General features: G+C 46.6%; 1 protein-coding gene across 2 annotated transcripts in view; it reads right to left on the bottom strand.

Moving 5' to 3' along the window:
* B4GALT5 (beta-1,4-galactosyltransferase 5) overlaps positions 1 to 22,094 on the bottom strand; it is a 239,746-nt gene extending 217,652 nt beyond the window's left edge. The window contains exon 1 of one of the 2 annotated variants that reach the window (XM_069651263.1): positions 21,940 to 22,094. In XM_069651263.1, coding sequence (XP_069507364.1) covers positions 21,940 to 22,063 — 124 coding nt within the window. In that variant the 5' untranslated portion in view covers positions 22,064 to 22,094. Of the gene's footprint in view, positions 1 to 20,529; positions 21,331 to 21,939 lie in introns of those variants that run through there. The other variant, XM_069651265.1, reaches the window with a different exon arrangement.
* Positions 22,095 to 23,409: the final 1,315 nt, after the last annotated feature.

Raw genomic sequence — 23,409 nt, 5'->3', positions numbered from 1 at the left:
CTGTAGAAAAGTGTCCTTGAATGACCCAGGAACTTTCCTAGCGTGAATCTCTAACGACCCCTGGGACGTTGACCTACCTCTGATGTGATCTGCAAACACTGCGGCTGCGTGTGGCAATGACTCAAAATGGAGGGACACGAATGACGTGTAATGCAATATCCAGACTTTTCAGAAACAGATGGAAAGAGTACATTAATATTGGAATTCTCTGGCAGTGGTGTTGCTTTTACAGGATGATGTGAAACTGGGTGTTTCTCCATTTTGGAGACAACACGACTTTTCTTTCTTTTAATCAATTGTCGTTCTTATTTTCTGACTGAGACACAGAGCAATATTTGTTGATCTTAAACGTATTGCACAATTATTGCTAGTCCTAATAGCCGTTTTATAAAATGCACTGTTTTATAGAGAAAAGGTAATATACATAAATAAAGGTTTACAAAATTGATATATTCACTGGTGGTTGTCTAACGAATCAAGTTCTGGGCACCAGTGATCCAGGGATGGGTTTCTAAACCATCAATTAGCCCCAGACCTCTAGTGCACCAAAAGGAATCCAAACAGATTGGAAATACAAGCAAATTATAAACCTTGTCCAATTTTGGTAATGTGGATGGAACAGCAGGCTTAACTCTCTATGGTCGCGGATCGTTGGATAGTTGCAACACAGCGAAAATACAATTATTACCCAATGATAAAAGAGACTGTTCAGTCAAGGTTGTATACAAATATCGACTTTATTATTATCACAACAGACAGTTCTAGCAAAACTATGAAAAACAACCCACCCTGTAAAGATATGCAGAGGACAGCCATTTTCAAAGAAGGAAAAGGATGCACTGTGGATACTTACAGTAGGGTGCACGGCATAGTAAATTATCGCAACAATTCAAGGATACTTGGCTTCGGCACAAAGGGAGCAATGGGTCTTAAAATGTCTCCAGGTGCCTAAGGACAAAGCGGACAGAACAACAATGTACCTTGTGCTTGTAGATGTTCTTGGTGCTCGACTGGGTCGATTCGGTTGCTAGGCACTTTGAAGCTTGTGTGACAGAGTTCAAGATGAGAGACAGCTGTGGGTATCAGGAGGCAAACAGTTTGGGGAGCGAAGCTGGACAGACGGCTGCATGCTGGCCTACATGGCGGCTCAGGGTCAAGAATCGTTGTCTCAGTGCAGGTTGGTGGTTCGGAAGCACTGGTCGAGACATCTTGAATGGCTTTATGTGACTGCAGCATAACAACACTCAGTGTTGCAGTCGATGGCAGCTCGAGGAGCTCCACTGGCTCAAAAATGTCCTTTAAGGTGGACATCGGTAGATGCTCGTCGATGCACTTCTAGCTTCTTCACCGGGCTTGTGTCTTCCTCTAAGGTGGACGGCACAAAGATTGGCAGTGTATTTCAGGCAGCTGCCTTGTTCTTGCTTTCGGGTTCAGAGGCTCTCTGGCACTTCTTACCTAGGAAGCTTGCTACAGAGCCTAGCAGGGCAAGCTGTGTGCCGGCTGTGTAACGGTTCTGGAACTGCTGGAGAGTCCTCTGATACAGTATCTGCCTCTGTTCCCTGGAAGATGTTTAGGGGAGGGATCTTGCTTCCCTCTTTGGAGGTCCTGGCCTTCCCTCACGGGCGGAATATGCAAGGCAGATTGTACCTTCAGCCTGGGTCCAATGAGGAGTTCTTCTTTCTACTTCTGGTGAAGCCTTCAGATGATCTGCCAAAAGAGGGTCTTGACCCCCTTTTAAAGTCAAATGTATCACAGGGATTGGTGTAGGCTAAGCCTACCTTAATGAACCAATCCTGGGGTCCCTACCAACAATCTACTGTATGTATGGGGTCATAACCAGAGTACTTTTGCAACAAAAAAGGTAAAGGGTGAATACATGTAATACTAAGTCCCATCCATCTTCCTGTCTGCTGTGGAACAAAGGGTCTCTCTGGTTAATGGAGCACTCTGTGGTTCCTGATTAAAGCAGTAGGCCTCCCTTGAAGCTGCAGTGAGACCAGACTTTCTGGCTCCTGCAAACCACATCCTCGTATCTAATGAATGGTGTCCCCCTGCAGCGGTTGACGACTAAACACGCAGTCCCCGATATGACAGTTTACTGTCAATTGATACTTAGAGGCGGGAGCTGGCTTCAGGTTGATACCGTGCATATGAAAGGTTGTTGGGGTTTTCTGTCTCCTTTATTAGCCTCTGCAGCCAGGCCCCATGTGGGCCCGTTTGAATTACACTATGAATAGTATGCAAATCGCTGCCACTTGCTGAAGGGCCCAACAAAAAGTACAGGGTGGATCCATGGATCCATTGTTAGTTAATTAGGCTGGCCATAGCAGGTGGAAGATTTGGCCCTCCCTCTTCTGGAGATGCATTGTGTACTCCTCCTGTCATATCCCAACTAAATATGATAGGCGGGGATGGCGCCTGTAGGCTGTGTCCACACAGAGTACACAGGTCTATGTGTACGTCGTACAGTGATTATCTGAAAATGCATTATCCTCACACATTTTCTGGAGGTTTATCTACCATGATTCAATTTCATTTAAAATTTCAAAAAAGCCCAGGCGAGCGCACACCCACAGTGCGGGTGGTCGAATTCCTCACAGGTTGTCTCCAGGGGATTTCCTGGTACGCCTCTGCACCCTGGGCCTCTTCTGTGGTAATTTATTTTATTTCCAAATGTTCTCATAGGAAAAGGGTTGGGCTTGGCAAAAATGTGTTAATATGGGGTCATTTTAAACATTATTCCCAGACCCACTTTCGGTTCACAGTCCACCCTTGGCTGTCTCATGGTCACAAGTTCATTGAAATCTGATAATCAAGCTACATGGATAATGCTGGCATCATTACAAAAATGAGAGGACCCACTGGTGAGCACGCCCAGCTCTTTATACACTTGGTGTTACTCTCCTCTATTGCAGCTTGGGTGACCATGCCCTCATGAATAACAAGTGCCACCTAATACGGCTACAGGAATCACTGGTTTACCAGTGCTATCCTGTTACCACAGTGCTTTGGAAGGGTTTAAAGAGCACCCCCAGCGCGTCCACAGGTCTTTATCATCCTGCGGCGCTTCCCCTTGAATCTCCAGGAACTGAGCTTTAGACAATTGGTTATAACTATCAGACACACTCATCATCACCACCATTCTTTCATTCACATCAGGCGTGTTCAACTCCAAAATATTTTATGAACATGCAACACATTTTGCTTCATCATTGGCAGCTTGATTTCCACGTGAGATAAAGTCTGCCCTTTTAGTGTGAGCTGCGTGATTAACGACTGCAATGGCTACTGGGAGTTGTAGTGCTTTAATATGTCTATCCAATAAGGTGGCATGTTGCACTGGAGTGCCGTCCACTCGGAGGTAGCCCCTCCTTTTCCAACATACTATCCCTGCGTGTACCGTCTGCGTCACGTAGGCGGAGTCACTGTACACTGTTACTTCCTGGTGTCTATGGCTCTCGAGCATGAGAATCAGTGCGACTAATTCTGCAGCCTGTGCCAAAAAGTGAGACGTAGTCTTGCACTCACTGCCTTTTCAAACTCCCCATTAGCTCGGTACCATATCACAGCGGTACCTGTATACCTCTGTCCATCATTTTGATTGATTCTTGAAGAAACATCAATAACAAGAAAGTCACCAGCTGCCAAGGCATTCTCTTTTATCCTAAGGATCTCATCGTACATTTTTCATAGTTTGAGCAATCATGTGCATGCTCGCCCTCCGTCAGTGGTTCTGCTATAATCATGGCAGGGTTCACTATTCTGCATTGAACTATTTTGACCACTGGATTCGATATGACTATCACGTATGCAGAAGCCCTCTGAGAAGTCAACGTACCTTTCGGTTTTTCCAAAATGGCAAATAACGCATGTTCAACAAATAACGTCATAGAACATCTCATTAGTATACTTGCAGCCTTTTCAATGGCGAACGCGGCGGCTTCCAAAGATTGTTCGCAAGGAAAGTGACCCCGCATTACTGGGTCCAGAATCCCACTAAAAAATGCTAGAGCCTTATACCCCAATGTAGTTCTCTGTGTGAGTACTGCTGTCATGACAGTACCATTGGTATGTGAGAACAAAAAGAATTCCTCAGCATTATTAGGAATCCCTAAATTTGGAGCTGTGCAAATTGCCCTTTTCAACTCATCAAACCCTTCCTCCATTTCTTCAGTCCAGACAATTATTTTTCCTGAGTTGCCTGTGCTTTCTTCAGAGCCTGCAACAAGGGCCTTATACATGAACAGTAAACAAAGACCAATGCTCTCACATAATTACATAATCCCAAACATTTCTGCATGTGATTTATCGTGTGTGGCTTTGTTGTTTTTTAAAATAGTCTCAGCTCTCTCAGGGGTAACTTTCTTTCCTTCATGCGAGATCAACTGGCCTATGTACAGCACTTCCTCTTGACAATACTGTAATTTCTCTTTATCTACTTTATATCCTTTCTCAGCAAGAATAATCATCAGCTGAACAGAATCACGCCTGCACTCTTCTTCTGAGGTGCTGCAGACCAACATGTCATCTATGTATTGCAAAACAACACTTTGCAAATGAATATTACTTAGGTCCATCTGCAGGACTTTATTGAAGATCGTTGGAGACTCACAATACCCATGAGGTAGTCTTGTGCTTTTTAACTGCTGTTTTCTAAACGTAAATGATGTCAGACCTTGCGAATCCTTATGCAATGGGATTGAGAAAAACACATTTTTTCAAATCAATCACTGTGAAATATCATGCCTCAACAGGGATACTACATAAGATTGTTACTGGATTAGGAACTAGAGGGAACTCGGCCTCTACAATCTGGTTAATCGGAAGTAAATCTTCAATTAAACCCCACGACCCCCTTTACTTTTTTTGATAGGATACAGTGACGTATTACATGGTGATTCTGACGTCACTAAGATACCTTGTTCCATCATGGTGGATATAGTCTTGAAAATACCTGCATCTGCCTCTCGAGGCATGGGATATTGTCGTGCTCGAGGTAAATTTGCTCCTGGTTTCAATTTAATCTTAACTTCTCCAGCCCCTTTCAATAGTCCTATGTCATAGGGGCCTGTTGTCCCTAATGAAGCTACCACTTTTGTCATGTCTTCATAGAAAAACTTGTGATGCTTTAATGCTAGCATCATTTTCTGAAGGACCTCACGTTTAATTGCTCTCAACCAATAAGTAATACTCATTTTGAATACTTTGAATACTACTTTGTCATCTGACGGATTATCTCTAAACATATCCTCATCAGTGACGTCAGTCAATCTCTAACCTTCCCCAATGGCAATCACTGCGCACCATTGTCTACCTTCATCATCAGTTCCATCAAGCAAAGCCATTTCTCCTCACACTATAGCTGCTTGCAACTCCAAGAGAAAGACTTGTCCCCCCTCATCATCCATAGGTATCCTTGGTCTAAACAAAAATGAATCAGGTATCCTCACGGTTTTACCCACTAAACCTGGTACCCATGTTAACAGAATGCATACCCCTGACCTCCTGGCTCTAACGGTACTCCTCGCATGGTCATTTGTCCTGAGAACGCCACTCACATTTAAATAACGCATTCTTGCCATTGAACACACTATGCCTTCATCAGTGAACAGAATTGTCATGTTCAATTTTGTCATTAAATCTCAACCTAATATATCAACAGGTGTCTGCCTTGAATACAATAATGGCACAGACATATCACATTCTCCTATGGAGACTGGCAACTTTTCCGTAAAAGGAACTCTACTTGTAGTTCCTGTGAAACCTTGAGTATTCATGACATTCCCATATAATGTAAATGTTCCCACTCGTATACATGAGCGTGTTGCACCTGTGTCTACCAAAAAAGAAAAACTTTTTCCCCCTAAAGTGACGTCAATCCTCGGTTCCTCTTGAGGATTAGGTGTTACCGATAGTATTGAACACATCAAGTCTCCCAGCGAGCTGTCCTATTGTGTATACATTCTCAAGTATTCCTTCCATCAACAGTGACACCTCCTATCCTAGGAGTCATTTACTGTCCTGTGCTTGTACTTTGCTGTATCTGCATGGGTGAATGCTGTGACTGCCCTTGCAGTGGGTTCATGGTTGTTTGTTGTGTTTGTAAATCTTGCTGCACTCTCTGCGCTTGTGTTTGCTGCACTGTCTGATTTTGAACAAATCCATCTCCATTCTGTTTAGTGTATGCAGGTGGGTATGTGGTCCCCCTTCTTGAGAATTGTCTGTTCTGCACAAACCCTTGACTTTACACATGCGTGCAAGATGCCCTGACATACCACATGTCCAGGATACAGGAGGTCTCCTAATCTGCCCGTCCTGCATGCCTTGACTATCATTCTGAGTGTTTAAAAACCCACCTTGGTTATTCTGGAAATGACCCTGATTATTCTGGAAGCTTCCTTGATTATTCTGGAAGCCTCTTCCTCAGAAACCTTCCCTACCTTGTGAAACGAACCCATTATTACCTTGATCATAATGCCTTTGGTTAATCACCTGCGGCATGACTGCTGCTTGCTGCGAACCTGACCCTTCTCAGCTAGTCAGAATCTATGAAGTATTTTGAAAAAATAAATTCTGCCTCTTCACCTTTCCTAGCATTATATTTCTTTTGATTCTTTTCTTGCAACAGCCTGCAATAATGTGCGATGGTCAGTTGTATTTCCGACATTGGCTTTGCTTGCATTTCCACTAACTTCTTGAGCTGCTTCTGCACTGGGTCTGTCAGCCCTTGGCATAATATATGGTAAACACAGGTATAGATTTTCCCCAAGGTTCTCGAGTCTCCAAGCTCCACTGTTCCTGAAAATTCAGAATGTGAACAAAAGGATCAGCCCCTTCCTGCATGTTTTTCGTCATTATAGCTCCCATATCTGATGTGTCCGGATACAGCACTCTAAGCGCTTTGCAGGCTGCCGCCCTACAGTTGTTGAATGGTGCTCCATCATGAGCCGTATTCCCCGCAGTGACACTCGAATACCCTGCTCTTCACCAAACGTTGTCAGCTCTCTCACCAAGAATGGTGACTAGAAGACCTTTAATGTCTCCTATAGCCAACGTGTTTCCTCCTGTCATTTTTTCTAGCTCATGTATCCATTTCCCAGCACCAGAAGTTAAACTCAGGAGTTTACACCTTAAATTATCCTTATCCATTTGTGGCGACAGTATATACTGTGGTCTAGTTCCTCCTTTCAAAGGTTTGTATTCAGTAGCAGGGTGTAATTGATGTAATCACTCCTTTTGTGTTTCAGTGCCTTGCTGGAGGCAGAAGGCTAAAGATGGGCAGACCCAAAAGGAACATTTCAAAGTACAAGTAGACACATCCCAGTCTCCCCTCACAGTGATTGCATACATGCATACTATACTTTTGGAATTGTCCCACTTACTTCGGCCCTGCACACGGTTAAACAGGCACAGGCCATGTTTTGGCGAATAAAAGGCGAACCCTGGGAGAGAGGTTCTCCAGTTTGCACAGTACTCTGAATGGCGCACAACAGATTAATTCTGTGCACGCAGAAGGCTGCAACTTACGACGGCAACAAGAGCACTGCACAGTGCTGTTACATTCCTTCAGGTGTTCATGAAAACACAAGGTCCGGCTATCACAGGGCAGATGTAAGCGAGATTAGGTAAGTAAACAATGAAAGTAGGTGACAAATAGAGTGTGCTCACACATTCATCTCCAAATTAGCGACAGGGTAAGAGCCGGTCAAAGAGTAATTTCAGTAGATAGCCGCAGTATAATGCAATGCACAGCACAAAGCCCTTTTTGATGTAATTTGCCATTCTGAGTGGCATAAGCAGCAAATGCAGGTGGTATTATCTGGAAGGATGGTGGTTTAAGACCAACCACAGATGACAAAAATGTGAAATGTCATTGTTCATTTGTCATTAAGCACCGAATACAGTCGCACAGTCCAGCTAGTTAATTACTCTGCGCTAGTGGGACACTTGAACTTGTTGGAGCACGGATATTTTCATAGTGCCCGTTTGCAAGGCAGGTTGGGGGAATCATTGAATTTGTTAGCACAGAGCTGGTAGCTTTGTGTTTCTACCTCAGCACCGGATCCGCAAAGGGTTTTTTCATACCATTAAAGATACTAGGGCACCACTTGGCCACCGTGGAAAGTGAGTGGGGCATCCATCAGGAAAACGAAGCTGATCCCTGTGCAGGCCTAGTCCATCTTTGGTAGGAGAAAGTCGGGGGTAGTACGGATGGTACAGCTAAGCAGACGCGTAGCCAGTAGGTTTTGCATGGGGCTTAAGGCGAACTGTGGAAAGGAGGTTGAGCTGAAGCAGGTTTGAGTCCCCAGCAAGGAAAGGCTAAAGGGGGACCAGCGCCCGGGGTACATGAACAAAGCAAGGGTCAGCAAGGCCTGCCTGGATGGTCGTGGTTCTTACCTTGCAAATCAATGATGGTTAAAGTGAGCCACATAAAGCGCCCATTTAAAAGATACAGGGTTTCTGCTAGCGCGACATTCAAAATAAGCTGCTTTAAGTCACGGCGTTTACAGGACAGGTATTAAACCTCTGACAGTACAGTAGGGCAATAAGAAGCTGGGACTTATAGGGCACAGGCGAGATGTAAGATAAAATTAAAGCCACAGCGATGTTCGTAACTTAACAAATTGCGAGAGGAATGTTACAGGTCCTGTCCCAGTTGGTGCAGTATTAAATGAACGCTATAAAGACACTATTACCGTAATCCATAAAAGCGAACTATTTGAGACAAAATCGGGACGACGGCGGAATAGCCGAAAGGTTGCAGTACAGAGCGGGCTGAGATCAAAAGCATTCTTAATTCAGGTTATGTTATGTCAGGATAATGTATAGCACACACAGCCACCAATCAAGGGCATGCAGAAAAAGAGGTTGTTTCAACGACAGAAGGTTTCACAAAGCGACAAGTGGTTCACAACACAGGTTAATAGGACAGTCAGCACAGCGGCACATCTCAAGTACGGTGGCTTACAATTAGGCTGCAGCCTGACCGTTGATTTAGGGCAAGACAATTTGCCTTGGCCAAAATGACGCTTCCTAAAGCGGTGAGAATAGTTATACCAAATACCTCCAACATTGGCAAGTACATAATTTCCCCACCCACCACCCGGTAAGAATTTAAATTTAAAGTCGATAGCTCAGAGAGGAAAAGCTGGTAGGGCCACGATAGGCAACCAAACGGCTGTTGCCACAGGTGCACTACAAGCAAAGGTTTGCTTTGCTACATTTCCCGCCTAAAAGCTAAGGTTCACGCAGTTGGAAAGTTGCTGTGGCGGCCCTTGGCCAAAAGCATGCCTATGACACAGGCAAAACAGAAGTATTACCCTACTGGAAACTTTCCCCACAAAATTGCTTTCCAGCTTTGGGGCACACAGTGAAAAGTCAATATGGCGGCCTTTGGTGACCAGAAACAGTCCATTATTAGTGAATCTTCTCCACAAAATTGCCTCAAAACCATGGGTCACACAGTTTGGAAAATTGTTGTGCGGCCCGTTGGCCTAAGGCATGGCTATGATACGGATAGACCAATAGGCAACCTGCCCCACAGGATTGCTTTAAAAGCTATGGATCGCACAACTAGGAAGGTTGCTGGCGGACCCTTGGCCAAAGACATGGTTATTATACGGGTAGACCAGAAGCATTGCACTACTAGGAAGCCGCCCCACAAGGGCCTCACAGTTAGTAAACCTGCAGTTCTGGCACTTTGCCAAAGACAAGGCTATCATACAGATGGAGAAGAAGCTGTGCACTATGGGGACTCCTCCTCACAAGATTACCTTAAAGCTATGGGTCACCAACGGGGACAGATAAGCCAAGAACTTTTGGGGGGGGGGCGGCGCCTGGATGGCCGGGAACCCATCCAGAAGTGGCGGCACAGGCCAGGAGGACAGTACCTGGCCCATGTGCCCAAAAGTACAACAGAAAAGAGACTCTATTTTTATACAGGAGTACATATTATGAATACAATTACACTCATGTTTTATGATTTACTTATGTATTGTGCAATAAAACCCACAGCCTTTTATTGCCAACACTAACCAAAGTCTCAGCCAATCACGAGTACAAACCCGCCGGGGGGAGGGTTTGTGTTATACACGTATAGTTGCCACCTTTTGCTCCTTAGCTCATGAATAGCAGAAACAGACTTTGTGCCAACCTGTGCCAGCAGGAAGACGTGGCCTCCAGCTGCATGGCGCGACAGCTGCAGTTCTAGAGCAGGGAGTGGTGGTTTCGGAGGATGGGGGGCTGAGCCAGCCAGAGTTGCCCCATGCTCACCATTTCCAGAACCCCCCCCCCCCCCTCACCCCCTTTCCTGGAAGTTCCTGGCAGTGACGGCAGAGCTCCCTTTTTTCAATCCTAACACAGCAACACAAACCAGTTGTGCTTTTCAAGTACCCCACCATGCCTTTCAGTAAGTTGTTTCCTTGGTGTATTTGCCAAATAAGTCCTAATGAAGGAGAAAAAAATACAAAGTGCAGTAAAGCAAAGAGCGCGGAGAAAGAGGCCGAGACTAGCAGGAGTAAGCAACTCTTCAGCAAAGCGTTCCTAAAATAGCGGGAAGCCCAGGCCTCAGGCAAGGGTGGCGAGGAGTACATCGCAAGCAGTGCTTCCGATAAGCCCTTTGTGGATGTTTTAAGTCCAGAAAAAACATAGTACTTCCAACAAATAGGGGCCTGGAATAAATGATTTCCACAGAATGCACTACATTTAAAATGAGACTTCCAGTTGTGGACAGTCAGAATTCCTCAAACATGCTGATGGTATTTTTAATTTTCTTGAACATCTCCTGACAACCTTCCCCTGCCCCTCTGCACCCACAATCTACGCCCTGTGGACATATTTGGATTTTTACAAATCCATACTTTAATTTGGAAACACACATGGTAGGAGAAACCGCTTAGAACCTAAAGATTGCCATTTTTTTGTCAAGAAAGTAATTTAGTCATGGAATTCAAGACCTCTCTCAAAACGTTAACTGATGGTCTGATTGCGTGACAGGGAAGAGGACAAGTTGTGGAACTATTGGACGGACAAACCCAGAGAAGCACTGGCTTGGGTTCGGGAAGCCATTGTGGCAGGCATTGCCATCACTGAGAGGAGTGATGCGATATTCAGCTGCCAATGTGTCAGAGGAGAGGGTGGCCAGGCTCTGCAGTGACTGGGAGTGCCCCCAGACCCAGGGAGGCCAGGCTCTGCAATCACTGGGAGATACGCCCGACCCAGGGAGGCCAGGCTCTGCAGTCACTGGGAGAGGCGCCAGACCCAGGGAGGCCAGTCTCTGCAGTCACTGGGAGAGGCGCCAGACCCAAGGAGGCCAGGCTCTGCCGTCACTGGGAGAGGCGCCAGACCCAGGGAGTTCAGGCTCTGCAGTCACTGGAAGAGGTGCGAGACCCAGGGAGGCCAAAGTCTGCAGTTACTGGGAGAGTCTTCAAACCCAAGGAGCCAGGCTCTGGAGTTACTGGGAAAGGAAGTAAGTCTTGGTCTTTCTAATATTTGAAACACCTTTTGATACATAGGAATTTTGTGGTATGTTAACCAGGAAATACATATTAATTAAATACTGAGTTTTGAACACACAGGAGTGAATTTGGGGTCACCTGTTGGCAACAACGGGCTCGTTTCTGTTATTTGTGTTCATATGGTTCCATGTGGTATGGGGACCTTACCCAATTGCACCTGAAATGGATCCATTAAGTGATTAAAAGGTTGTTGGGGTTTCTTAATTCAGTTACATTTAATAAGTCAGTAGTGCCCCTCACTTTCTTTTGTAGTTACTGGGAAAGGCGCCAGACCTGGAAAGGTCAAGCTCTGCAGTTACAGGAAGAGACACCAGAGAGGAGATACCCAGTGAGGCCAGGCTATGCGCTTCTTGCAATAGAAGGCAGGCTCTGCACTTAACTGTGGCAGCGAGGGTACCAGACACCAGTGTCCGCATTTGCTACAAGCTGAGAGATCTCGGGCAAGTTCCCAGGCGCTGCAGGTACCTTCAAGACTAAGAGAAGTTAGAGAACGCAAACTCTGCAGGCAGTATGACTGAGGGGAACCCAAGCGGCCAGGCACTGTGGCCACCATGACACAGAAAGAGGCCAGGCCCTGTAGCTATCGGAAAGGTCTGTCTCAACCTCGAATGCAGCAGAGAAGATCCAATCAGGCCAGACAGGAGCCTAATAGCTAAGAGTCGAGCCGCGAAAGCCAGCGGTTCTTTATTTTCCCTTACAGTCTACTGCCACTGTAACATGGAGCCCACCTACCACATTTTACAATGAGACACAGTCCCATCCATTTTATAAGTAAGCCTCAATGTGCCTGACCCATAGCCTCAAATCCAAGACCATCCCCTTGTCCCATCATGCTCCCCCCAACCCACTATTGCCCAGATTTCATTCCGTGATCTCAATCAAGGCTATTATAGACTCACTGAGACAAAAACCTCTACCTGAGAGAGTGGCAGCAATTCATCTCTTGCAAAAATCAATGGGAGCAGAGAGGGGTGTGTGAATTTCATTGTCCCAAATCTTCAATCCATCCATTTCCTCCATTTAGAGATTGCAAAATGTCAACAAGTACCAAGCACGTCCAACGCTCCGGCAAGCCACTGAAGCAGTCAATCACTGCAACCTAGTCATTGAAACTGTGGGATCCCACTGGCAAAGGGGTTGGGAAGGGGGGTTGAGGTGGAGCGTTAGTACACACTTAACAAGAGATATCACAGGGATGCTGATCAGAAACTCAAGTGGGCTGGTGGATAAGTATCTTGCATGTTGTCCCTATGACCACTCTGTGAATCTCGGCTACCGGGGCCACAGTATTGTTTAAAGCTGTCCCAGTGCACGAATATAAAAGGGAGCAAAAGGATTTCTCAGCATCCGAGAGGACATCCAGCCCAGTGTCAGCACTGCCCAAACCTCCCCATCACATCCATCCATCGCCCGAGTACCCTGACCAGCAACATTTAGAAAATGTATTGATGCATTCATTAGCTTCAGATCAATTTAATGCAGGGCACAACCATAATTAGCCTACTACAGTTATCATTTGTAAAAGGTAGAGTTGTATGTGTCCAGTGCTGACATCTCATGCCAGGTGTAGCATCATCCTCACATGAGCGGGTACAGAACCACATGTTGAGGTACTGCTGTGCTATCATATGCAGAGTGAAGTTTTAGGAGTACAATTCTGAAACCATAGGGCTTGTACCTAGTAAATGCTAGGTATTTTTTTAATTTATTTTTTTTATGTGGTTTACATATGAAACCTTTACAATCAGAATACACAAAATTAATCGATCAATAATTCATGAATTCAGAATTCATCAATAGTACAGATAAAATTGTCATCTCATTTAACAGGTACACAATTTCAAAAGAGTATATTAAAACATCGTCATAAAAAGAAACACTGCCTCAGTACTAAGATTCAAAAAATATAACCTGTAAACCTTGTCTAAAATTGGTCATCCTAAACCTTTTTATTCAAGACTTCATAGATGACTTAAAACCAGAAAAAGCATAGACAGTAGGGAACTATAGAGAGAAGACAGTGCAGAGAAAGCAGTAGAGAAAAAACAGTAAAGAGAAAAAGTATAATAGTTTACCAGATCTCTACAGAAGCGGGTATGAGTCAGATTAGGAATTTCCCATAAGAGAAGGGGTATCTGAGTGTAGATCTAAAGATTTAGGGAGGCCTGCCACTGCCAGTCCTTCCACAGTGTTACCAATTGAAAGGCAACTGGCCCAGATGTAATCATCTTCCCCTAAAATTCCCCACTTGGCAAATTTCTCCATATATATAGTGCTTTCCGCCTTGAATTCAGTACATTCAAGGAGGAGATGGTGGCTGGTTTCCGCTACCCCTATCTTTTGGCTGAATCTGCAGAGTATTTGTATCCTCAACCAATTTCCTTATCTTCATTACTTCTTTAGTTGGGAGAATATACCACCTTAATTTCAGGAGTAGGGAACGATAATAGCGGTTTGGAAATTGTGTCATCATAAATGAGAGCGACCCCCTTTTCATATGCTCATATTTTAGATGAGAAAAACGTGTAACTGTGAAATTTCTCTACCGTAATTATCCAGTCATAATCGTGTATAAGCCTTTTAACCTTCTGTGGGTTTCTCACAAGTGTCTCCTTATCAATGGACAAATCTTGTATGGTTTGATACCAAAAATCCCTAAACCTGCACAGATATTTATTCCCTATAGCATTTCCCTGAGTAAAAACCAATTTCCCTAAACCCTCATAGAGGGTTTCGCTCAGGGAGACTAATAGGTACAGTAGAGTGCCATCATCCGCCACAGAGATCTCGCTTTCAGAGACAAGAGGCCCAGTTCAAAACGAATTGCCGACATTGGAATATTATTTGGTCATTTTAATACTTTTCTCCAAATCAATCCTTCAAAGGTGTCCCAAAAATTCTGCAATTCCAAGAAGTGGAGCTCCATCCCATATATCAATTCTGGGACTATTTTTCCTTCGTAGAACTCAACTGCTGGTTTTAAGGAAAACATAAATATTTTCCCTCCGGGTTAACTATCTGTGTTATCAGGGGGGAGAGCCTTCTGTTTTAGAAAGGAACAGAGCCCCAAGTTTGACAGTCGTGCAAATATTGGGAAGCCTAAGCAGAGAATGTTATGTGCCCCTTCAATAGGCTGCCCTTATATATTCCAGCCCATTTTTTTCCCTTATTCCTTTTGAAATAGCCAGAATGTGGGTCTTATTCGGATTTATTTTTAACCCATTCATTTTTGTAAATTCAGTGAATTTGGCAATCAAACACTGCAGTCCCACCTTGAGAAAATCGTCGGCATATGTGAACCACGATATCCTTATGTCCCCTAACTTTCCGTTTACAAGACCCGCCTCTTCCAAATAATCCCCTACGTCCGCTACATAAAGGTTGAAGAGGCAGCGTGCCGAAGAGCAACCCTGCCTTACTCCTACAAAAGTTTTAATCCGTCTGAGCAAGTTTCCCTCGAGATTCAAAAGGACGTGTATCCCTGAGTTTTCATACATTTCCATTATTAATTTTAACAGGCCCTCTGCGATACCCCAATGGGCTAATTTAGCCCAGAGGCGTGACCGAATAACAGAGTCGAATGCCGTAGATAGGTCGATTGTGGCGACGTATAGTTAACCACCAAATGTTCCCCATGATGTGTCTTGGAGGGCTCTCATAACGAATTCATTAAGAATTGTAGAATGCCCTGCTCTAAACCCAGTCTGGAACTTTTTCAAGATATGCGACTCTACATCCACTCATTTACATGTGTTAGCAAAAATGAAGCAAATAGTTTGCAATCTGTGTCTATAAGTGCTATTGGCCTATAATTCTTTGCTGCATTTCTTCGCCCCGTTTAAAGATGACTATAATATGGGCTGTTTGCCAGCTAGTTGGTATAATACTGCATTCTACGATGCTTTTAAATAGCATTGTAAGTATTTGAGCCCAGGTTGTCAGCATTGCTTTCAGTGTATTGTTGGTCAGCCCATTAGGGCCTGCAGCGCTTGTTTTCTTGGACATCTTAATGAATGTAAGTATATCCCAGTATTCTTCACTAGGTTCCCAACATATCCTTTCCACAGAGTCTCCTCCTGCCATTACTTGGCAGACATCCAGGCGATTCCTGTAGAGCTCCGAAAAGAAATGCACCAATTTTTCCTCGCAGACTCCGTTAAATTGGCCTATCATGCATGGGATGTCTTGGCGATTTATAAATTCCCAAAAAGACCTTACGTCTCTTTTCACCAAGACACCCAGCATCATTTGTCCATCTTTTTACAAGATAGAGGCTTTTTTTAGGGATACAGACATTTTTATTTTCTGCCTGAACTTTTTAGTCATAGAAATCTTCTCTAATTGGCCTCTATTAGATTTGCATACCTGTCTGAGCATCTGAAGCATAGAAGATTTGTCTTTAGCTACACACTCATCATAGGTGTGCATATGCTTTTTTTATAGACCCCCCCTTCTTAGTTTATGTTGGGCTCTCCCGAACAGATCGCTCAAAAAGTTATCAAACTTGGGTGCATTAAACACTGTTGTTTCCAAAGGTAGGAAGTGCTATCCAAAGTATCTAATAGTTTTCTATTGAGTTTTTCTATATTGCGCGGTGACCATCTAATTCCTCTGCCTTGTCCCAAAGTTTTCAAATTTGTACCGCCACCTTTAAGTGTCGTATTGACAGGGATAAAGAAGTCCACTTTAAGGGTGCTATGATCACTCATTGGCAAGATGAACTCGCACCCCTCTGCCACTTTGGAGTAGGCAGAGTTGGATCTAGAATTCCATTAACGCAGACCAACTACAGATTCAAGAGAGAGACTCCGCAATCTACCCCAATATATTTTCTGACTCATGTCAGTTCCATCTAACATTACTTCACCGAGGTCACTGTAGTCTTCATCAGAAGCGATACGGCAGTCTGAATTCAGGTCACTGAATCACTTTGCCGTATGTAGTCGTGGATCTCCAGTGTATTACTATTTCTCCAATCTTTTCTAAAAATTCCTCGAGTGGTGCGAGCCCTAAGGGCCAATAAACATTAATCAATAGAATCTCCAGCAGGCCATCCCCAGAAGAACCCTTTGACCACCAGTAGGCCAACCGGAAGGCCACAAATCACTGATGTTGAGAGACCCAAAGTAGTCTTTAGGGCAATAATAAGGCCTGCCCACTTACCTCCCTTACAGGGCTTTGCAAGTTGTGAAATTATTTCATAGCCATCTACAAATGGTTCAACCAGAAGCCAAGTTTCCTGTAGGCAAATGCAGTTATTTTCCTTAAGCATATGCGCTGCGTCAATATTCGTATATAGATGCTGGTTGCCCCTGGTCTTATATGCCCAGGTACCAATACCTTATGGAAAATGTAAAGTCACGCAACCAGGAGAAACCATGATATGCGTGCATGGTCATCTTACTCCTTAGCTGCCTTCATTTCTGAGAATAAGGCATTGTGCCATCCCTCTCCGGTGGACTCACTCTCCACGCGCGCAGCTACGGAGGATCGCGTTTCCATGGGCAGGTGAGCCACGCGAAAATGCCTACGGGTCCTAGAGCATGTGGAGCAAGGTAAGCTCACAAGTGTTGCTTGTAAACTCAGTAGATGACTGTGACACACAGGATTCTCCTCCTGCTCTCGCGTGCTCTCCAGACTACCTCTCAGCACCCATGTACCACTCTAAGACACATTGCACAACATCTCTGCCATTGGAATGCAGCTATCACCCACGATACAAATTTGGTCTAGCTGCACGCATAATGATTCTCCTGCTCTCGCATACTATCCACACTATCCCTCTGCACCGTTCCACATGCCTGCTCGGCATGGGTGACTAGCAGGGACTTGGCCATCCCCACCTGCCTTCATATTGGCTAAAACGCACGCATGCATTATAGAATTCTCTGATAATTTCCCATTCCTGCACTTCTGTCCCTCAAGGGCATTCAACCTACAGCTCTACGAGACCATACCAATGGTGAAAGGGGCTATACAAATGCCAATTACATTACATTATTCCCGGTGCAGCCGCATAGGCCTTAGGCACTACGGTAAACCCTTGAATTCATTGGGGTGCTCTCTTTCCAACAAATGCACAATCAGCATTGAGGTCGCAGAGCACCTTACACACACTGTACTGTGCTACTTTGCCAGCGTAGGGACGGCAAGCTGCAGATCCACGTCGCAGGTGGTAGGCGTCCTCAGTAATTTAAGGGGGTGGCTTGTAAAATCCCCGCAGGAAGCCTCACCCACTTGCCCATGCCGCCACCCATACTACAAGACACTCAGAGCCCAACCCTGCCCTGGTTCTCTGTGCGTTGGGACATGTTGCTGCTTCACAGTCGGCCCATCCCCAGTGTGGCCCGCCTAGCAACCTCCAGGTCCATGCCCATTATGGCCATGCATCCTTCCTGGCCCGCCTCCTGGCAGCAGTGCCATTCTAGCCCAAGGCCCTCTGCAGCCTCCATTCGGCCACCTATCCCCCTGCCAACTCCCTGCCCACCCTGCCTTACATTTTCCAGATGCAAATCCTCACTTTTCAAAATCCAAGGCCAGCTCTTGGCAATGACCAATGCAGGCAAGCAACAGCATTCAGAAGAGGGAACACGTGGTGTAGAACTGTGACCTTACATGTGAACCCAGAAAGGAACAGGTTCAGAACCAGACAGGAAATGGCCATCATTTAGTACAGTACCTTGCCTTGAGTTTAAACTGCCTGTATACTAATGCACCCAAAGTGTCTCGTGTTAACTGAAATCATTCAGCTCGAGCTGTATTGATGAAATATCGCCAAGAACAGCCTTCCTTGTATACCTGGTGCCGCCTCGTGTGCTCAACTACATCCCCGTAACCTGATGTGCTGCCATTATATGCCCAGTTATACACACACACACACACACACACACACGCACAAAAGGTAAATCCTCACATGGCCAAGCAATAGTAAGACAACTTCATATGGGACATGGCACAGTCTGCTCGTAAGCCCTCTCCTAACCCCATCTGCAGATCCGTGGCTCGGTGCAGCCCCACACTGCCACGAGCAGCCATCGTGTGCCTATAGTGCAAGGTGCAGAGCGACCCTGCGTTCCTGCAAAGTACGAGGAAGCGGGTGGCACCTGCTGCAAGCCAGGCTCCACTGAGACAGCGGGAGAGAAGTGCGGGGTGGGAGCAAGCGTCTCCTCGCCCTCCAGCCTCGCCAGTAGCTGCACTACCGGCCAGAGGCGCAGGGCTAGGGAGCAGCACCTGAGAACGTCTAGCTTTGCTACACAGGAAACCCCGGGGTTCAGGAGTGGGCAGCGCGCACCGTCTCTTCCCAGGTTCCCCTGCCCGCCCTTTACTCCTGCGACAGAGAGGAGAGAGTTTAGGCCAGGGCTGGTAAGGTGTGTTCACGGGGTGCAGGATGGGTGCAAGGTGGTTAGGCGTCAGAGAAAAGGGAGCAGGCAGGGGGAGAAGGGTAACTCGGGGGCAACGCGTTTGTAAGACAACGCGGTGCAACGCAGGTACGAATCCCCTATTAAGCGCTTTATAAATGAACAATAAAATAAACACGTGAATGGGCGCCAATTAACTCCTGTTTATAGCTTTGAAGCACACGAGTTACTCTCGACTCGAGTCCAACTGTGACCTTAACGCACTGGCAATGTGTATAAATCAGCAACAGGACAAGTCTACATAAGCGACTAAAAGTTCGTGTTTGCATCTCATGTAAAAAGTTGGCTTGCGGCTCGATGTGTCACCATGCCTCATTCCCCGGCAGTGGCCTTTGCTGCCTAGATACCGCCCCATCGCCATGAGCGCTGCTTTCCCTCCTGCTCTTGAAAGCTTGCGTCTGATCCCTGAAACCACGAGGTGAAGAGATCCTCGTGGAAGCAGCCAGCAAGACGGAGGCCAATTCCTACGGCTCGCTGTCAGTATTAGGCCCGTTTCAAACTCCTACCCCTTCGCCCTCAAAAAGATGTGTTTATTTCCTTCAGTCAATAGAGCTCCCTGAAACTGCCGCATTATGTAGGTGCATACGATTCCCCAGCTGGAAGTAGTAGCAATAACCCTACTGGGCACCCTGAAACACATAGCTGTGCCTGGCAGTGGCGACCCAGCCCGGGGTGCAGAGCACCCGCCAGCCTGTCACGAGGGTACGGTTGGGCTGAGAGTTCTTGTTCATTTCTACTGCCATCCCTAGACAAGGGCACTTGGCATATTGCCCTTTCAGTCAGGTACACTTGGGGGCGTCGGTGCCCTTCCCCGGCTGATCCCACTCTGTATGACGCCCCAGGCATGTAGCCACCGGGATCATTAAGATGGGCTGGCGCCAGCATGGTGCGAACTGTCAGCCAAGAACTTGCATCCTTCCTCTTCTGCCACACCCATCGCTAATTCTGTGCCACCATCATGCCTCGCAAATGCCCGTTTCCCACCGTCAAATACTTCTCAGCTATCCCATTTAATGGGACAAAAAAATGCATTGTGTTTAATGTCCTGTTTCCCTACTCGAGTGTCCACGGGTCGCAATTGCCGGGAAGCGTTAGCATTGAAAAGCCCGGCACAACACCAGCTGCAGCGTCTGGATAACCAATGGAACCATTGCCACATTATTATGGGAAGGCAGCATTACATAAACATATAATGCGTCATGTAGAAAAGCACAAGAAGCGACAGCTTGCATCTGAACTGGCAGGCAGAGGTGCGTCGTGCAGCACGCTGTGTACTCATCCCCCCATTGCTAGCAGCGACTTTTCACCACGTTATGCCCAATGCACAGGACCTGCTTCTGAGCTCCTGCTCGTCAGCTCTTTCTCCCCATCATCAAAGTGTGGCCCTTTAAAGTCTCGCGGTCCTTCTAAACTCCTACTAATAAATACACCACACATTTTGCAGCCCATCACATCTACATGTCAATCGTGTGTGTGCTTTGCCCTCTGTTCCTGCAGAACACAGTCCAGCAGAAAGGACACAAGGCTGACGCCAAAACAGGGTATCTTTTCAACTACAGACATAATGGACACAAAATGAGGTCGAAAAGACTTACCTAGTCCAGGGGCGACGTAGATGAAGTAGAGGAAGGACGAAGAAAGCGAGAAGAGGAAGAAGAGGGCCACCACGGAGCGGTTCGGGGCCCGGAAAAATGTGCTCATGGCCACCACGAATTAGCGTTAAAATATATATATATATATGTGATCTCAAAACACGGCAATTCCTCCTGGGTGGGAATACTGGCAGACAGTCACTTTGAAGAACAGCTGGATAAACAAACGTCAGCCAGAATCAGAAGCTTGTAACAAAAAGTGAGAGGACAGCCCGCAACGGGAGGGTGCTCTTGTTAAAATATATATATGCAAGTATATAAAACAGGAATGTCTCTTTTAAAAAGGAAAGCAGTCTTTCTTCCGCAGACGAAGGCGGAGGAGACGATGGAACGCGCGTGAAAGGAAGAAAGTGCCGCTTCCGCTGCCTAGAAGAGGGGACCTGGTCTTTTGGGAGTTGTTTCCTTGGGAGAGGGAGCACTCAAATTAGGGGAAGGAGCAACCGCAGCCGGGGCAGGAAGCGTCCGAGCAGCGGGGGCGAAGAGGGTGACTGCAGCAGCTGTGCCTCCTTCCTCCCTCTCGGTGAAACCCCAGTAGGCACACACACACACACAGCGCTGTCTGTGCGGAGGCAGGGGCCGGGGTGAGCAAGGAGTGTCAGCGAAATCCCGCCTCTCGGGGAAGCCGTCCCTTCCCAGCTCCTTGTGTACACTGAGGGATGGCGGCAGAGCCTGCAGGGAGTGCTAGAGCGGAGTCACAGAGTGCGCGTGGATGTGTTTATCCAAATACAGTGGGCAGGCGAGAGGGCGTGGAGACCACATCTCTGGAAAGCGCTGCGCAGCGTACTTCTCGAGCCTCACCGCTGACATCGAGGAATCTGCCCACACTCCTCGAGCCTCACCCCCTGACATCGAGGAATCTGCCCACACTCCTCTAGCCTCACCCCCTGACATCGAGCAATCTGCCCACACTCCTCGAACCTCACCCCCTGACATCGAGGAATCTACCCACACGTTCCCCCACACTCCTCGATCCTCACCCCCTGACATCGAGGAATCTGCCCACACTCCTCGAGCCTCACCCGCTGACATGGAGGAATCTACCCACACGTTCCCCCACACTCCTCGATCCTCACCCCCTGACATGGAGGAATCTGCCCACACTGTTCGAGCCTCACCCCCTGCCATGGAGGAATCTACCCACACGTTCTCCCACACTCCTCAAGCCTCACCCCCTGACATCGAGGAATCTGCCCACACTCCTCAAGCCTCACCCCCTGACATTGAGGAATCTACCCACACGTTCCCCACACTCCTTGAACCTCACCCCCTGACATCGAGGAATCTGACAACACTCCTGTGGGCAGATTCATAGATTATAAATGAGAACTACTGGCATGTATGGTCCCCACGTACCTAATTTTCTTAGCAGTGTTATATTTCTTGCATATGTAGTTTTCCTTATTTGATCAGGACCTGCTGGGCAATTTCCTATAACGCACTGATCAGGGAGCCCTGGGTTCGTTGTTTCTGGGTGCATGTGTTTGGGATCCCCGTCATCTGCTTTACTTTTCTGTTGTATGATAGTCTGCATCCCCATGGAAGAATGATGGAGGGGCGTTCTGCAATCATCGGAGTCACGCCCACCCAGTAGCCGGCCCTCGGAGCTGCCAGGTGGGCGTGGCTTCAGGGTCTTCACTCTGTCACGGGAAGCCGAATATCACGCTATATCGCGTAATATACGGCTGCCCGTGTTAGAGTGAGGGGAACTGGTGACTGCTTCTTCTCTACATCAAGTAGCACGGGTCATGGGATTCCCTGATAAATTGTCACGCAGGCCTGCAGGAGCTGGTGGATTTTGTTACTTCTCTGTTGTGCTGCCCTTAAAAAGTGTTACGCTGAACAGCACTAAAATGATCTCCTTTCTTACCTTATAGACGCTCAGTTTCAAGGAATCACCCCGGTGGTGTACGGTCGCTCTACTAGTGACCATAACATAACTACAGGCCGTCAAGAAGTGCTGTTGTGTGAATTGCCATCAAGGGGTGTACCGTACGACTCTCCCTAGAAACCGCTGCGAGCGGGGCCAGGCTCGCGACGAACACACAAAAATCTGTCGGAATTCATGCTTACACCCCTGAAGTGTTGTACACTGACACGTGAGACATTTGCGCCTGGACAGAGCGGCCACAGCTGCGTCGGCAAACGATGCTTTCAGGGCAGCAGGGATTCGTGGCGTAATATTCTTGAAAAGGTGGTGTGGGGTCCGTGAGATTCTAAGGTCCGCTCTGCAAGCCCCCTGACCCCTCCCCACCAGATTCCCTTGGCCATACTGTTTCCTTGACCCCCTAGAAACCGTGTTCCTACTCATTTGTCATGTCACCAAGAAGTCTTGCAAATCGTGTGACTTGCCATCAAGTGCTGGTTGTCAAAATGACTAAAATCTAGTGACTACATGATAACAGGTCACCGGGACACTCGTTTACCAGCACTTTGCTTGCATTTAACAAGTTAATCCATTCTGGGAATTGTAGTTTTTGTCAAGTTCAATTCTTTAATTGAAAAACATGGATTTAAGCACCGATGATGCCAATGATTTTCAAAATGGAAACCCTAAGATTGGAAAAGTGATGCACTGACAGGCCCCCCAGTTAAATCTTAGAAGGGCAGGTACTTGGGTGCATACGTTATCTCCATGTCCCTCTTCCTCATCACAGTACTCGCCAATGAGGCTCGCCTAGCCCACAGGACCTTTAAAAACATCCTTTAAAAAATGTTTTTCCCCTCGGAGATATAACCTCCCATTTACCCGCAATACATCAGTGTTTTAATTCCCGTCTCCCACAGGGACTTTTTGTCTCCAGAGCGGGGCACCGGGGAACATCG

Source organism: Ambystoma mexicanum, chromosome 3p, assembly GCF_040938575.1.
Source record: "Ambystoma mexicanum isolate Mex_15411 chromosome 3p, UKY_AmexF1_1, whole genome shotgun sequence".
NCBI lineage: Eukaryota > Metazoa > Chordata > Amphibia > Caudata > Ambystomatidae > Ambystoma > Ambystoma mexicanum.
The sequence above is the reverse complement of the archived record's forward strand: the minus strand, read 5'-3'. Positions and strand labels throughout refer to the sequence as shown.